The following is a 14,121-nucleotide window of genomic DNA, read 5'->3' as shown; positions in this document are numbered from 1 at the left end:
TGCGCGGTATGGCATTATTGATTGAGAGCGGCTAAGCACACAAATAGAATACAAACGCTGAGGACAGAAACATCTTCTCACTTCGCCACGAGCGGTAAGTGTTTTGTTCTCGTTTTCATTCAATGTTGCCATTTCTCAATACGCATATGTAGTTTTGTACACATCTAACAGCCCTATTCTCATGCCCTCACAAAAGTCACCAACCTCACTACAATGATGTTTCTCACTGTAGTGAGGGTTACCTTATTCTGGCGAAAATTCAAGAGCTCAAATGCGCACTATTCTCACAAATATCTGTGACGTGTGAAAGCAGGCATCATAATACAAAACATCTGTGTTTGTTTTTATGGAATTTATATAATCAATGTTTTATATCAACTCCAAGAAACACACCAGCCCTATTTGCCAAAATACTAAAATGAAAAACACTTTAATTGTCGTTTTAATTATTTATTTCTTTAACACAACCGCACGCTCTCGTTGTCTGCAAGTAAGTAAGAAGGGCACGCATGTGCATACAAAAATGAAACAAAAATGTTCTTAGGCAGAGAGGGAGAGAACAAAGAGAAGAGAGAGCTTTGCCTCTCTCTGTGATCTTCATTGTTCATTCCCTTTCCACACACACACAATGTGTATGTGTACAAGTGTGACTTTTGGTATTCTCAACACGCCACCTTAAAAGTTACACTGATACAAAATTAAGGAATAACAAAAGATACATAATTTTCAGACGAGTGCGTGCATATTCAAATGATTGTATTATTTTTCTTCTCTGGGGACTCCTTCTTTTTTGATCCAGCATTTGCTGCAAAGAATTGGGGAAACCCAGTAAAACCCAATCAGATCAATAAAAAAAAAAATAAATTAACAAGATTCGTTTATATAAACAGCAATGGTTAGACTAGAAATTATTTTAGTTTGATTATTGTTAAATATATATATATATATATCAGAGTCCTGCACGAGTAATTAAAAAAGTAACATGTTAGCAAGCGGCGATGCCGATGCGGCGAGTACACGCTACGTAACGGTACTTTGGCATCGTGGGCATCGGCATCGAGGGTATCGGCATCGCGGGCATCGCCGATTACTAACATGTTACCAGTGGTCGGCATTTCTTAGAACAATTGTGGAAACTAACTTCACACGTACGCTTACGCTCTATCGCAGAGCCGCTCAAAATTTTTCATGCCTATACTCGGAGTATAGGCAAGCAAATGCAGTCGAAGCATGTACGCTATGACGCTAATTCTGCCAGCGTCAAAAATACACTCGAAATACAGGAATTCAGTTTCGAATAAGCATATAGAGGACTTAATGAGAATCAAAACTTACGATCTTGACGTCGATATGGAAAAAATCATGGAAAGTTAAAAAAATTAACTTAAAATTATTGTTGTTCTTAATTGCTTTTTTAATCAAAAACCATAATTTTTTATTTTTTTCTAAATTTTTAATAACAAAATAACCAAATAGCACGATTTCACTCAGTGTACTAAGCAAGCGCGCGCACACAATCATACGCTAGCAGATATCAAATGTGTGATTGTATGCGTTGGTAAATAAATTGCGCATTATTTTGAGCGGCTCTGCTCTATCGTTCAGTCGTTGTCGAGCCAGCAACGAATTAACATCATGTAAGACTATAGCGTTTCATTTGCCATTGACGATACCAGATAGTAATCGTACGATACCACGATGCCGCGATGCCGATGCGCAATGTTACCTTCGCATCGTGGTAATCGTCAGAAGTGTTACTTAGTAACGTAATCGTACGATGCCTACCTTAATCGTGCAGGCCTCTGATATATATATATGTATATGCCAAGAGATCCAGTTTGACTTGGTTTTAAAGGTGAATTATGTTCAGGCTGAAGGTCCAGTTAGTCCCAGTTGGTCTCGCAGTGCAGTGAATCTAGCTGTTGGTAGTGGCTTCGTTAGAATATCTGCCAATTAGAAATCTGTGGAAATATACTTGACGCAGATTAGTTTGTTTTCAATTTGTTCCCTGGTAAAATGATATTTAATATCTATGTGCTTAGTTCTCTTGTGGCAAGTAGGATTATTGGCTATACTAATACAACCTTTGTTGTCTTCAAAAATATCTATTGGGCCATTTAATTTTAACTTAATTTCATTTATTAATGACTTTAGCCATAATGCTTCTCTAACACCTTCAAATAAGGCCATATATTCGGCTTCGGTAGATGAAGCAGCTACTGATTTTTGTTTCATAGTACTCCAGGAAATTGAACAATTTCCAAACATTTTAAATATATATCCTGTAGTACTTCTCCTATCAGTTTCATTTCCAGCCCAATCAGAATCGACATACCCTATAAGAATATTATTCACTTTAAGATTCCTTTTGAACGATAACTTTAAGTCAACAGTTCCTTTTAGGCATCTTAAAACTCGTTTAAGACATTGCCATAATTCTTTATTATTATTATTAGTGTACCGGCTTAAGATACTTATTGATGTACTCAAGTCCGGACGTGTGCACAACATTATATACATTAAACAGCCAATTAAATTCCTACATGGTGCCTCACACGGTTCTTCAGCTTGCAAGTCCTCATAATTTAGTTTACTTGGAAGAGGGGTACTAACTGGATTACAATCTTCCATTTTGAATTTCTTTAAAACATTTTTAATATATCGTCACCTGAAATGCAAAATAACGTATCATCAAAAAATTCGAAATTGAGTGTCTTATTGATTACGCTTCACTACTTCAAATTATATACATAATATTAAATATGTTCAACATTTTCTGGTTCTGCGGTCATATATAAACCAGTTTTAACCAATATTAATATTTTGTTTCACTCATGTTCCATTTTATTCCGTGTTTCATTCATGCCACTGTGAATTTCTGAAAATGTTGTTACGTTAATTTGCATTTCAGGTGACGATATGCAGATTGACTGAGACAAATTTGATCATCTTTTCGATCAATTTTTATTCCAAGGAAATGTCGTATTTAACATAAGTCAGTCATTTGAAACGTACTTGAAAGATAAGTTTTAAATTTAGACATACTTTCGGAACTACTGGTGGCAATTACCACATCGTCAACATATAATAGTATATATATATTTTTACTTATATCTCCCTTACTTAAAATATATATACATCGGTCTACTTCTAGATTCTGAAAACCAAAATTTTTAAGTGCACTTTCAAAAACCTCAAACCAGCATCGTGCAGCTTGCTTAAGGCCATAAATAGCTTTATTTAGTTTACATACTTTATTTCCATCATACTGGTTTAAACCTTTTGGAACCTTCATATAAATTTCATCCTTTAAAGTTCCATATAAAAACGCTGTTTTTACATCCATATGATGGATCAGTAAATTATATTGATTAGAAAATGCTAAAAGAAATCTGAAACTAGAAATTCGTGCAACAGGTGCAAAGGTCTCATCATAATCCATCATATATTCTTGGGTGAAGCCCCTTGCTACCAGTCTTGCCTTATATTTTAGTAAATTACCATTTTCATCTTGCTTCCAACTAAAAACCCACTTGCAATCTAGTATGTTTTTATCAGTGTTTTAAAAACTGCAGCAAGTTTCATTTCATGTGATTTTGCTTCTGCTTTTGCTTCTGAAGAAAACAGAAGTCGCAGTCGAAGCAAAAGCAGAAAACGATCGCCGACGAAAAGCGAATCAGCAGCAGCAGACGCCGTGTAAAAAGTTTTGATTTTGCTTTGCTGCTGCTTTCGCTAAGCAACGCAAGTCGAAGCAGTAGCAACTGCTCGACTTCTACAAGTCGCCAGCAGCAGCAGTCGCCGTTTGAAAATTTTTGATTTTGCTTTACTGCTGCTTTCGATTCTGCAAGTCGCTGCATTTCGCAGTCGAGACTGCTGTCGAGATTTACTTTGCTGCTTATGCTGTTTGTTGCTCCCCCTGTATTCTAATAAATTAAACAGTTTAACAATTTGTTTTTTTTTTTTAATTCACTTTTTTCATAAAATACAATATTATTCAAAATAAACTTTCAAAATCCTCGTCATTTTGAAAAAGAGATAAGTTATCAATCGCTAAGTCCAGAAAGCTTGGATTTAATTTGACCAGAAATATATTCTCTAGTACTTCCTGACTTAGTCGATTTCGCTAATCAGTAAGTACAAGTCTTAACGTCGAAAATGCTCGTTCAATCGTCACCTGTTAGAAAAAATTTGTATTTATGAAACTGTAAACATTAATTTATTAAAACATTTGTATATACATATGTACCTGAGTTGGTGGTACAGAAACATTACTTAGTGCATATAGCTCCTGGTCTGTGCACTGCTTTCCTTTCCAAAATGTGAGAACGTCTGCGTCGATTCTTTGGAAAGGAAGTTGAAGATTGTCAATCTTTGAGTAGACGTCGAATGCACTACTGACTTCCGTTTGGATCCCTTGCTCCAATTTGAAAGTCTATTATTTTTTAGTTTATTTTTACATGTTTTACATTCAGCTATGCCTTCATCAACATTATTCTCGAAATACATCCAAATATCACTTTGCGCCATAGTTAAACAATTAACGGGGCATCTCGAATTCCTATTACCATTGCCAAATCTGTATGTGGGCATTTGCTATCATGATAGAATCATTAGCGCAAAGGCGTAGGGTAGGTAGGTTCGAGATGTTGTAGCCGTCAGAAATAAAACTTTCGTCGGTATACATATATACGTAAATGAGAGGCAGGTAGCTTAAATCTTTTATGTGGAAAATAAAGAAAGGATTAAGATCCTTTTGTTTACAAATGTATTTCTGGGAAAAAGAAAATAATAACAAAGGATAAAGATCCTTTTTTTTACAAATGTATTTCTGGGAAAAATAAGATAATAAGAAAAGGAGAAAGATCCTTTTTTACAAATGTACTTCTGGAAAAAATAAGAATTCATATTTTTAGACTACTATATAATAATTGTGGCATAAAATTTATATACCAATTGAAATAATAAATTTAAAATGCGCAATAATATTTTGATTTATGCTTGTATAAGTTTATTAAATTTAAGACTTCGCTCATTCCCAACCCGATTTGCATAATTTTTCTGTAAATTAACAATATTAAACTAAATATTAATTTTTTGAAAAAATGTTATTTCGAACATGTACTTTATTTTTATAATGTAACACTGACGCACAAAAACAAGAATCATACAGTATACGTAGAAAAATTCAGACGCGACAGTAGTCTTGACAGTAGACGCGACTTGCAGAATCGAAATTTTCAAACGGCGACTGCTGCTGCTGGCGACTTGCAGAAATCGAGCAGTTGCTGCTGCTTCGACTTGCGTTGCTTAGCGAAAGCAGCAGCAAAGCAAAATCAAAACTTTTTACACGGCGTCTGCTGCTGCTGATTCGCTTTTCGTCGGCGATCGTTTTCTGCTTTTGCTTCGACTGCGACTTCTGTTTTCTTCAGAAGTAAAAGCAGAAGCAACTGTTCATTTTAAGAAGTTGCTCGCAGTCGAAGCAGTGAAAAGCAAAAGTATAGCGACTTCTGCTACTTCGACTGCAGTTTTTTAAACACTGGTTTTTATCCATAGGCCTTTGCACTAAGCACCATGTATTATTTACAAAATGAGAATTTAGTTCATCTTGAATGGCTTCCTCCCACAAGGTTCTGTCATCGCGAAATTTAATTTCCTCATATATTGGGTATTCATAAGACATTTTTCTAAAAATCTATATGATAATTTTGGTTTATCTTTATTTCTCTCACTGCGTCTGACTTGTTGATTTTCATTTTCTTGTATATTATCACCAGTTTCAACTACTGGATCGGTATTCTCGAGACAAGTGGAATTTTCATTTGAGTTTTCACCAGACTTTGAATCCATTGATTCATTCATTTCCTGTGATGGAAAATTTGACTCTTCATTCTCTTCAATTGGAGAATCATGACTTCTGCTAACATCACTATGTTTTACCACAGAGTCATTTTCATTTAAGGTCATAGATTTTATATTTTTTTTGTCCACCACTACATCTCTAGCTATCATAAATTTTCTCGATTCTTCATTCCACAATTTATAGCCATTTGGCTCATACCCAACGAGTATAGTCTTGATAGATTTCTCATCAAATTTTCGCTTACGCACTTTATTTAGTGCGTATACAGTTGATCCAAAATTTTTTAAATATTTTAATATTGGCTTCTTTTTATGCCACATCTCATATGGTGTTTTTCTTATATTTTCCAAAGCTCTACTTGGGGACCTATTAACTAAATAAGTTGCTGTCAAAACAGCTTCACCCCAAAAACTTTTATTAAGTTTGGTACAGTTAATCATAGAACGAGCTTTTTCGGTGATTGTTCTAATCAGCCGTTCTGCAACACCATTCAATTGTGGGGTATGAGGAATCGTTAAATGATAGCTGATACCTTTTTCTACACAAAATTCACGCATTTCATTAGAGAGGTATTCCCTACCATTATCAATATATAGATTTACCATTTTTAAGTTGAAATGAGCCTCACTTTTCGCCACAATGTCTTTGAATACAAAAAACACGTCTGATTTATAAGTTATTAAATATGTCACACAGTAATGTGTGAACTGATCAATAAATACTACATAGTAGTTTTTATTATCAATAGTTGAGGGCGTAATCGGACCACACACGTCAGAATGAACTACGAACAATGGGCGGTCAATATTTTCTTTGTTTTTAGATTTTTCGAATTTTAGCCTAGATTGCTTTCCGTTAATACACGCCTCACATATTTCATTTCTATTTAGCTGTACGTTTTTTATAAGTTCAACATCTTAAAACAAGCTACAGTAGAACTCCAATTATCCGAACTCCGACTATCCGAATCGCCGATTATCCGAATCACAATGTAGGAGAGTGGATGGCTTGTGACACGTCTGACCCTGGTTTTCAAATTCTCAATGACGATGAAATTGTTGTAAGTGTGCGAGAAGATGTTGAAGTGGAAGTGGAAGAAGAACTTTCTGCTGATGTTGAAGTAGACGCTGGACCATCAGCTAGTGAAGCATTTGCCGGCCTCGAGACTGCTTTGAAGTGGATGGAGCGTCAGCCCGAGTGTGACCACTTGCAACTGCTCACCGTCAAGCGAATGCGTGACCTGGCTGCCCGAAAACGGTTGAAGACCGCAAAACAGCTTACATTGACGGAGATGTTTAAAAAACTATGATTTTTATTTCTAAATGGCAATTTAAAAAAAAAAATCCGATTATCCGAATATTTGATTATCCGAATAGGTCCCGGTCCCCATTAATTCGGATAATTGGAGTTCTACTGTATTCCGTTTAATTTCTAAGAATTTTCCTACACTGATATGGCCTAACCTTTCATGCCACAAGCGATATTCAGCATCATTTAAAATTTTGGATGTATATACTTTACTATTTAAATAAAATTTCATAATCGGTACATTATACTTACATACCCCTTCAAATGCCAAGTTACCATTTTTGATTATTTTTATACCATCGGGATTAAATTCGACGGACATTCCAGCATCTAGCATCTTCTTCACGGATAGTAAATTGTGCGGGATTTCCTTGCAATACAGTACATTTTGTAATGTAATGTTTTCCCCAGAACTGTTAAGACTAACTTGTCCTTTGCAGTAGCATACACAAATTCTCCACGCTTTGCAATCTCAATCGCCACACTTGGATTTATATTCTCATACTCGGAAAATACAGTTATGTCATTTACTATATGATCTGACGCCCCTGAATCTAATATAAAATCTACGCCATCTGTCTTTTCACTGGAATTAGCTAATTTCATCATAAATGCGAAAGCACAGTCCAGCTGCGTTGCTGCCTTCTGAGTCTGTTTCTCACTAACCGTTACGTTCATCATAAATGCAAACGAGCGTTCTGGCTGCGTTGCTGTTGCCATCTGAGCCTGTCTCTCTCTAACATTACTCTGGACATGAACATTCTGGTTGCCACCTGCCTGCCTTTTTAGGAAGAAACAGTCTTTCTTTATATGACCTAATTTGCCGCAATGAAAACACTTCAGCCTAAGCTTTGCTTTATTCTGAAATTGTTTCTTCACAAATTTTGTTATCTTGTTTTTGTATGTGCTATCCCTAGACTCTCGATTGCCTATAGCCTGCAAAACTTTTGCACTTGTGTCCTTGCTAACTCCTTTTAGTTTTATTTCGTGATCGAGAAGCCGAGTCTTTACAAAGCCTAATGTTAAATTGCTCTCAGAGAGAGTTTCTATCGCTGTTATTACCCCATCATAGCTAGTTGGAAGTGTTAGAAGCAAATGAGACACTTTGTCCATTTCATCTATCTTGGCTCCCGCCGCAACTAACTCAGTAACCAAATCATCAAATAAACGAAAGTGGTTTAATAGCGGAGTATCACCCTTCAATTTTAAAGACAATAGTTGTTTGCGTAATGAAAGCTGAGATGCCAGGCTTTTACGCTCGTAAATAGTGTCCAAATTTTCAAAAATCTCCCTAGCCGAGTTCCCATTGTTGGCAAAAACTAAAAAAGAGTCACTCAAATATTCAATTACAAGACTCTTTGCATTTCTTTCTGCTCGCTTCACTTCATCACTTTCCTTATCACTTGGTTCCTCATCAATCACTTTTAACAACTCGTTTTCCTCTAACAAAGCCCTGACTCTAAATTTCCATATAGAATACTTTTCCCCGTTAAAGGGTGTTATGTTTCTCTTTCCTTTTTCCATCTTCCGAGAATAACTGTTCTTCTTTTTTGACTGTTATGCGCTTCTTAGAATTTGTGTTGCTAGTCTGCTTAACACTCGCATAGAAACTGAAAGAAAAAAAGTGCTCCAATTTGGTGCGTTGTTATACAAATATGTATATGTACGTTGTTCACTTATAAGCACAAATTTCAATAATAATTATTTTGTTTAGACTTGATTTAAGTTTTAATTGTTTCAATTTTTTTTTTTTTTTTATTTCACTTTAATTATTTAATTTAATATTCAAAGCATTTCACTATAGCACTTAGCTGCAAATTGTGACTGGGCCCATAACCTATGGAATTTATATAATCAATGTTTTATATCAACTCCAAGAAACACACCAGCCGTATTTGCCAAAATAGTAAAATGAAAAACACTTTAATTGTCGTTTTAATTATTTATTTCTTTAACACAACCGCACGCTCTCATTGTCTGCAAGTAAGTAAGAAGGGCACGCATGTGCATACAAAAATGAAGCAAAAATGTTCTTAGGCAGAGAGGGAGAGAACAAAGAGAAGAGAGAGCTTTGCCTCTCTCTGTGATCTTCATTGTTCATTCCCTTTCCACACACACACAATGTGTATGTGTACAAGTGTGACTTTTGGTATTCTCAACAGTTTTGTTTTGCATATTTTAAATTTTTTAAAATATTGAGAATTGAGTGTTATTAGAATGGAGGAATTATTATTTGTATATGCGGCAATTGTTGAGGAGGAGGAATCGGGGGTAGGAGAAAAATTTTAAATGGTTTGCGAGACAAAAGCGATCCCTTTACTATGCAAGACACTGCATTTATTAACACATTTCGATTCCCAAAATCGCTGTGTAAATTGCTGATAAGTGAATTGGAGCCGCATGATGTGCAGAAGTCAAGTATTCCTTTTGATCTGCGTTTCCTGACGAGTTTATATTTTTACGGGCATGGCTCGTATCAAAAATGCGTTGGTAATAATTATATGCTCTCTATGAGCCAATCCTCAGTATCAAGAGCTCTGCACTTTATTTCAAAACTAATTGTTGATGTTAAGGGAAGTGAAATTTATTTCCCTTCAAGCGCGCAGGATGTGTCAGATGCAAAAAAGGGGTAAGATAAATAAATAAAAATAAATATAAATAAATAAATAAATTTTTTCTTACAGTTTTTACACGAAATTTGGGATCAAGGGCACAATCGGCGCAATCGATTGTACCCATATTGGGATTGTTTCACCCTCAACTACAGACGCCACTACTCCTCTCTCACTTTTTATGAACCGGAAAGGATTTTACAGCCTTAATGTAGAAGCAGTACGTAATGTTCTATATTATACAAACTATTTACCAATCTTTCTATTAATACATATGTATATATTTGTATTTTTGGCAGGTTTGTGATCATCGACTTCTGTTCACCGCTGTCAACGCGAGATATCCCGGGTCTTGCCATGATTCTGGTATTTGGACCACATCCCCAACACGTATGCACCTCACAAATACCTATAACACGCAAAGTGATTCGTGGTTGTTAGGCGACCAAGGATATCCATTGGAGCCATGGCTGTTAACGCCAGTCGCTGAACTTTCAAACGCAAGGGAAGTGCGTTACAATAAGTTGCACGCCAAAGCACGTAATACCATTGAGAGGGCCTTTGGTGTTTTGAAGTCACGATTCCGGTGCCTTCATTACAGCCCTGAAAAAGCGTCTTTGATTATTTACGCGTGTACAATTCTTCACAACATATTACTGAAGCATGGTGTGGCTGCAGACCTTGGCTTCGAAGAAGTTTTAGAAGAATCACAAGACACCGAAATTGTTTTCGAAAACCCCAATTTTAGGGAGGGTGCTAGAGTAAGAGAACGTTACATTATGTCTTTATAATATACATATGTATGTATATATTTCCAGTGGCGTTATGTACCATAAATATATATACATAAATATATATACATATATGTAAGTTACTTACTGTCTCTGTACATTTTACTTCCTCTAAGAATGAATAAAAAGACATCTACATATGTTTAAATAATTAATTTTATTTTATTTAATTTTTTTTCATTTTTATTTCATTTTTTACATTTCTATTTCATTTTTTACATTTCTATTTCATTTTTTACATTTTTATTTAATTTTTTACATTTCTATTTCATTTTTTACATTTTTATTATTATTTATCCAATTTTTGGGACAACTTAGCCATAACCTCTGACAGCGAGGTTAGTGCCTGTGTCATTTGAGTCAGCACCCCTGTCATCTGCGCATTTTGCTCTACAATTTGCCTTTGTAGAGCAATGGCCTCCTCCTCTCGCTTTTCTCTGTCCTCCATTTTTTTCAGCACTGTTCCAAGCATCTTCGCTGCAGTCAATTTTTCGGGAGGGATATAAGAAGGCGACGGCATAGAAGAAGATAATATGGGAGGAGATAAGGAAGAAGATGGAGGTGATGGTGAAGAAGAAAAATGAGGTGATGGCGAGGAAGAAAAATTGTTTGATAAAGCAGGAAAAGCTGGAGCAGGCGATGTGACTGCTAGTGAAGATGCTGGAACAGGCGATGCGACTGCTAGTGAGGGTGCTGGAGCAGGCGATGCGACTGTTGGTGTTGGCGAGGAAGCTGGAGCTTCAAGTGTATTTATATACAACGGCAAAACCTGTAAGTATAAAAGGGACCAATTATTGCCTCATGTAATTAAAAATATTAAATTAAAATATTACCTGATGACCCAAAGTCGCAACACCCGGCAATCCATCTACCGCTGCTGCCCCAAATGTTGTTATGGCTTGCTCCTCGAATGGAGTCATTCCACTTATCGGAGGGCCTCCACCAGTCGCTTGCGCATGTGTTTTCAGTTTGCGCGCTCGCGATCGCAACTGGTGTTTCCAATGCATTAATGACTATGGAAATATATGTATGTATTTTAATAATGTGACACAAACACAAGCATTTATTAACTTACCTCCTTCCACTTGGCTGCCGACCGAGTTGGGCCTCTTAAGGCATTTAAATTGTCTGCTAACTCCGACCAAAGTATTTGCAGCCCTTGAGGGTTGGTCGGAGTTAGCTTCCCGCGTTGCAACTCAGGATGCTGCTTGCAAAACATTATGTAATGTTGCAGCTGCTCTTGAGTTGTTCTCTCCGTTTTTGTACGCCTAGGAATATATAAAATTATTGTATATATATATTTAAAATTTGCAAAATTACTTACATATGCTGATTTTCCATTGTTGTGTACTTTTTTGTTTGCTTATTTTTCTTAAAACAGCTGTTTGACAGCTAAAAGCTTTTTACCTCACGTGGTGACTTTTTTAAGCTTTTTTCTTATGAGGTTTGAGCTAGAATAGCCTCACAAATTATGCCTCACAAGAAATCTCTCAAATATTTCCTCTCAACTCAGTTGAGAGGTTTTTTCAGAATAGGGCTGTAAGTTTTCAATTATAATTTTTCATAGTAAAAAATATCAAAATTGAAATCAAACTAATAAAACTAGTTTATATATTTGTAAATAAAAGCATTCGATTTTGAATTTGAGTTATTTTAAGAAAATTTCAAATATATTGAAGACAATTTTTATAATTACTACAGTATATCGAGCCTGGCATCCCTGCGGTGTGACAGAGCAACCAGCTGAGTCGTTGGAAATTCTACGATTGGCGGGTGGTAGAAGGGTTGTTGGGTAATTATTTACATTGCGCTCTCATAAGATTCATTTGGTCATATGTATGTGTTTGAAGAAACAGTGGTTCATAAACTGAAGTTATTATTGAAATTACTTTTTATAAGGAAGTTTAAAGAAATAACCTGGGCCCGAATCGCGGCACACGTTAACGAGCGAAATTTAAGAATATTTTTTGTTTTCGGATCGTTGTAGTCGCTATCGAATAGGCACTTTCGAAATTTGAAATTTTCTCATTCGATAACGAGTTCTTGTTTGTACGAAAGAATCGAAATTTCATTCGTTAGCTATTTGAGAAACGTTATAGCACAAATTGAACAAAAAATTTGAATATATCCGCTAAAAATAGTCAGAGGGGCAAAATGTAAGTAATTTTTCATTTATTTAGTTTATTTAACATGTGATATAATTATAACTAATAATTGAAGGACCAATGTAAACAAAATAAATATGCGTCAAAAAAATTTGATGAGTGACTTTATGCTACAGCATCAGGACTTGGCAAAAAATATTTTGCCTAATTGTGGGCAAGGCAAAGTTGCAGCAAATAAGCTATGGGAGGCGTTGACTTTAAAACTGAACGCTGCCGGGCCACCGATGAAAGATGCTAAATCTTGGCGAAAAGTAAGATAAATAAAATAATAGATGATTAAAATAATAATAATATACAAAAATAGGTATTTGCTGACCAGAAGCACAACATAAAAAAGAAAATTTCTTTCAACAAAGCCTCAAAACAAAGGACTGGTGGTGGTCCGTACGAGGAAAAGCTATTAACTGCAGCAGAAGAGCAACTCCTCCAAGCTACGGGGATAGATGTTGCTGTAGAAGGGTTGACCGTAGTAAAATCTTTTGGAAATGTAGAGCCCGAAGAAGGATTAAATGAGTTGGTAGAAATGATTATAGATAGCGAGGAAGAAGAAGATCCGACTCCATCCACCAGTCGCAGTGCGACAAAATCATGTAAAGCGAAGCCCACTGTCGAAAGTGAAAAGCTTTCTCTTTTAAAATGCAATTTACGCGCATATGAAGTAACGCAAGCGCAAATAAATAAAAATATTGAGAAACTACTTGCGCTAAAGCAGAGATCTCTCCAAATAAAAGAAGAGGCACATGCTGCAGATATGAAAATAAAAGCTTTAGAGTTGGAGATTAAAACTCATGAGCTTGATATTTTAAAGAGAAAAATCCATAAATAAATACCAATATATAAGATATGTTAATTCTAAATTCTTTATTGAAAATATATTTGTTAAAATAAAATACTTATGAATTCAAATGTTGTTGGAACGTTTAATTCAATTATTATCTAAAGACAACATAATGTGATCTCTAATTTTATGACCAATTTTGGTTAATTGAGTCTCATTTCCGGTATCTATTTCTGTATCATTATTTTCGTTTACAAAATATCTGCAATATGTTGTATTTTTATATTGTATGCAAATGTTATGCAACGCTGCACATACATTGCCGAACTTTGCCATCTTTTCAGGACTATACCGACTTCTTTTATCATTGGTAAGAATTTTCCACCGGCCTTTCAGTATACCAATGGTTCGTTCAACAATACAGCGTGCTTTTGCATGGATTTCATTAAACCGTGCTTGGCACGAGCCAACTTCGGGGTTTCTAAATGGTGTCAAACACCATGGTTCCAAAGGATATCCAGAATCTCCTGTTAATTGAGAAAATACGTAGATATGTTTATAAATATATTTTGCAGCTGTATAAGTGCATATAAAAGGGTGAGTTTTT

The 14,121-nt window shown here is 35.5% G+C and overlaps 3 protein-coding genes across 3 annotated transcripts; 2 read left to right on the top strand and 1 right to left on the bottom strand.

The window, feature by feature from the left end:
• The first annotated feature begins 9,359 nt into the window (after nt 1–9,359).
• Nucleotides 9,360–10,592, top strand: LOC125775442 (putative nuclease HARBI1). The gene is made up of 3 exons (XM_049446075.1): nt 9,360–9,797; nt 9,853–10,000; nt 10,080–10,592. Exons 1-3 carry the CDS (start codon nt 9,490–9,492, stop codon nt 10,569–10,571), a joined length of 948 nt encoding a protein of 315 aa, XP_049302032.1. The 5' UTR covers nt 9,360–9,489; the 3' UTR covers nt 10,572–10,592.
• Nucleotides 10,593–10,777: 185 nt separating this feature from the next.
• Nucleotides 10,778–11,846, bottom strand: LOC125775476 (histone deacetylase complex subunit SAP130-B-like). Its single transcript, XM_049446128.1, has 3 exons — nt 11,647–11,846; nt 11,405–11,584; nt 10,778–11,340 (listed from the first exon to the last, which is right to left on the bottom strand). The coding sequence occupies exons 1-3, from the start codon at nt 11,788–11,790 to the stop codon at nt 10,861–10,863; spliced, it is 804 nt and encodes a 267-aa protein (XP_049302085.1). The 5' UTR covers nt 11,791–11,846; the 3' UTR covers nt 10,778–10,860.
• Nucleotides 11,847–12,283: 437 nt separating this feature from the next.
• On the top strand, nt 12,284–13,562 carry LOC125775512 (uncharacterized). The gene is made up of 2 exons (XM_049446172.1): nt 12,284–12,987; nt 13,041–13,562. The coding sequence occupies exons 1-2, from the start codon at nt 12,814–12,816 to the stop codon at nt 13,560–13,562; spliced, it is 696 nt and encodes a 231-aa protein (XP_049302129.1). The 5' UTR covers nt 12,284–12,813.
• Nucleotides 13,563–14,121: the final 559 nt, after the last annotated feature.

Source organism: Bactrocera dorsalis, chromosome 1 (assembly GCF_023373825.1).
Source record: "Bactrocera dorsalis isolate Fly_Bdor chromosome 1, ASM2337382v1, whole genome shotgun sequence".
NCBI lineage: Eukaryota > Metazoa > Arthropoda > Insecta > Diptera > Tephritidae > Bactrocera > Bactrocera dorsalis.
This window is presented reverse-complemented; position numbering and strand designations above follow the sequence as displayed.

Bases quoted from the DNA above. Each gene is read 5' to 3' on its own strand.
- LOC125775442 (XM_049446075.1), top strand. From the start codon at position 9,490: ATGCAAGACACTGCATTTATTAACACATTTCGATTCCCAAAATCGCTG. The intron at 9,798-9,852 runs GTAAGATAAATA...TTTTTCTTACAG, and splicing joins GTGTCAGATGCAAAAAAGGG to TTTTTACACGAAATTTGGGA. The intron at 10,001-10,079 runs GTACGTAATGTT...TATTTTTGGCAG, and splicing joins ACAGCCTTAATGTAGAAGCA to GTTTGTGATCATCGACTTCT.
- LOC125775476 (XM_049446128.1), bottom strand. From the start codon at position 11,790: ATGTTTTGCAAGCAGCATCCTGAGTTGCAACGCGGGAAGCTAACTCCG. The intron at 11,585-11,646 runs GTAAGTTAATAA...ATATTTCCATAG, and splicing joins CGGCAGCCAAGTGGAAGGAG to TCATTAATGCATTGGAAACA. The intron at 11,341-11,404 runs GTAATATTTTAA...TTATACTTACAG, and splicing joins TTGCGACTTTGGGTCATCAG to GTTTTGCCGTTGTATATAAA.
- LOC125775512 (XM_049446172.1), top strand. From the start codon at position 12,814: ATGCGTCAAAAAAATTTGATGAGTGACTTTATGCTACAGCATCAGGAC. The intron at 12,988-13,040 runs GTAAGATAAATA...ATACAAAAATAG, and splicing joins ATGCTAAATCTTGGCGAAAA to GTATTTGCTGACCAGAAGCA.